Source organism: Cephus cinctus, unplaced genomic scaffold, assembly GCF_000341935.2.
Source record: "Cephus cinctus unplaced genomic scaffold, Ccin1 Ccin1_scaffold1239, whole genome shotgun sequence".
NCBI lineage: Eukaryota > Metazoa > Arthropoda > Insecta > Hymenoptera > Cephidae > Cephus > Cephus cinctus.
Genome location: NW_014333691.1, coordinates 75,009 through 77,518, shown reverse-complemented (window position 1 = coordinate 77,518; position 2,510 = coordinate 75,009). Strand labels below are relative to the sequence as shown.

The following is a 2,510-nucleotide window of genomic DNA, read 5'->3' as shown; positions in this document are numbered from 1 at the left end:
AAAAGGGGCGAGGAGACGCATCTGTGCATGCCCAGCGGTATTCCCCCGAGTAGATAAATACCCACATCGATAAGCGCCACTGAAAATAACATGGAGATAACCAGACGCGTGGCAGTTGGCCAAGATAATTCAGCAATGCCTCGAAAACGAGTATACTGCGAATTTTCAAGAGTCCGTATTTATCCCGTCTGCACGATTGCATTATTTATTGCCGGATGCTTCTACCTTCTTTTTTTCATCATCGTATTCTCGGTGAATCGTTTGCTCGGAGAATGCAGGGGAAAATAAAAAGGAATGGAAGAGGAGAGGCGAAGAAGAAAGTCCGTAAATACGTAGGGCTACGTGCTGCTCCCGTGGTTCGAGGATCTCCTCTCTGTCTCGCGAACGGCCAGCGCTTTTCCTAATGTCGAAAGATCAATGCGCATGTCCCCCTGTCCCACCGAGACGGCACGAGAGCCACGAGAGCCACGCGACCCTTAGCCCCACTCCAGGGTCCAGCGTGTGTCACGACGCGAGGGGGGTAGCTGCGGCCTGGGTCCGCGTGGTGGGGCGTCGCGACGCGTGGCCCCACTGGTGGGGATTGGCCCGTGGAGTGGGGAGGTCCCAGTGGGTCCCTCGGGCAGCGCTTTCAGTTCTCTGCGAACAGCGCTCCGAGTCGCGTGCGGGTCGCGAGTTCTTCTTGCGCGTCACCCTTTGGATTATTTGGAATTTTAAGCGCGGTGCTGCTGCGTCAGTTGGTGGATTTATTTTTTTTTCTTTTCAACTCCCCCACCCCTCCGTCTAGCCGATTGATCAGCATCGCACATGGGGTACAGTGCGCGAGTCTCGTTCTCCCTTATTTTCTGGTGAATCATTTTATTTGCGCTGCGACAGAATTTCGGATGATTAACTGAACAGCCCTGTGTCGCCGTGCGAGCAAGAGTCAATGCTATTTTTCCTTTTTGTAAAGAGAAAAAATTGAGCCCTTGTTCAAAGGATGACGGCTGGGCTTGCTGGAATGTAGGATAGCTCGTGCCGTTAGGCCAAGTACGATCCTTGTCGACTGTAAATAGTCGTTACGAGTCCTCTTCTAGCTGATTAAATTAAAGTCGTTTACCTTAGGCGTACAACTGTGTGTCAAGTGAATCCGACAACGTGAAACGCACGGATAACTAGAGAGAGTGCCGAGTGCCCGATAAGCTGCAAGCAACTCTTGGTGATAATAGTGAAAACCGTGTTCACGTGGGCTCTGGATTTGTAGTCTGTGATTTTTCCCTGAAGCCACTCTTGGGGTCGCTTCGCTTTAGCTTGTCTACGAAGGAAAGAATGATTTTGTTCAGTGCGTCGCGACGAAGAACGATAGCGACAATAGCGACGGGAAAACAGTGCTCCTGATTCCGCGATGAGTGGATATTTACAACTTTTGTTCTTCACCCTTCAGCCGTGCGAATATGGTGCTGTGAAAGGAGGAGGGTGCCGGCGCAAGTGAAAACGCTAAACCCTCGAGGGAAATTCAGACAGACACTATTCCACCAGCCTGCGAGCCTCGACGCACCCCACGCACCCCACGCACCCCACGCACCCTTATTGGCAAATGGGATTCCGTTTCGGCGTAAGGGATGCACTTGACCAAGCGATGCACCGGCCCCGCTGCCCCGTCGAATCGCGAGACGTTCTTGAATCCGCAACAGCAGCCGTTCCCGTGCTTGGATAACCACGCCGGAGCCAGGAACATGGCCTGCAGGACAAGGAGGATCATCGGCAGCTGCAGCCGGTGAGTCTTTGGCCCCATATTCATTGCACTTGCACTTGGACGTCGATAGCGACGTCTCATTTGGACTCATTACGTGCCAGACAGATTGACGGATTAAACTTTTCATTCCTCGTCTCGTTTAATTGTCCGCACTTTTTTTATACGTGCCGCCACTATCGATTTCTTTCTGAACGATACGTTCGCCCTAACGAGGGCCAATTAAAGTCGAGTTGCCTCTTACCAAACCGGTCCATTCTCTCGCTTCCCTCCCTCTCCTGCTCTCCCCCTTCCCCTCTGAACTCCCGCAAGAAGGAACAATAAAAGCGAAACGTCTTCGAGTTATTATTTGGTCCTCTAATTAATGCGACCGAACCGTCAGCCTCTCGAACTCAGGCTCGTCTCAGGAGGAGCTGTAACGCGATTTCATCTCCCTGCCCTCCTACTCCCGATCTCGAATGGGATCGGGTGACATGTGTAAAAGTCACGTCCCTGTTTAAGCTCCCTCGTGCCACGCGCCAATGTGACTCTTTACCATTTGACGATCCGCGTAGGGCGCAGCGCAGAATCAGAGGTTGACTCGAGGGTGTCGCGGAGAGTGCTGGTGCCTCAACTTATCAGAAGATCATAATTTGTTCATGGACGACATATCCTCTGCAGAATTCGATGCTGCAACTTCGATCACGAGGATTAATTCTAGCCCCTAATTCCATTTTCACGTAAACTCTGTAACGCTGCTATCCCCATCGGTGCACCCCCCCCCCCCCCCCCCCCCCCCCCC

The 2,510-nt window shown here is 52.4% G+C and overlaps 1 protein-coding gene across 2 annotated transcripts in view; it reads left to right on the top strand.

Moving 5' to 3' along the window:
- The first annotated feature begins 633 nt into the window (after positions 1 to 633).
- The window catches only part of LOC107272736 (irregular chiasm C-roughest protein), a 59,927-nt gene continuing 58,050 nt past the window's right edge, over positions 634 to 2,510 (top strand). For both annotated transcript variants that reach the window (XM_015750186.2, XM_015750185.2), the window contains exon 1: positions 634 to 1,753. In XM_015750186.2, coding sequence (XP_015605672.1) covers positions 1,599 to 1,753 — 155 coding nt within the window. In that variant the 5' untranslated portion in view covers positions 634 to 1,598. The remainder of the gene's footprint in view (positions 1,754 to 2,510) is intronic.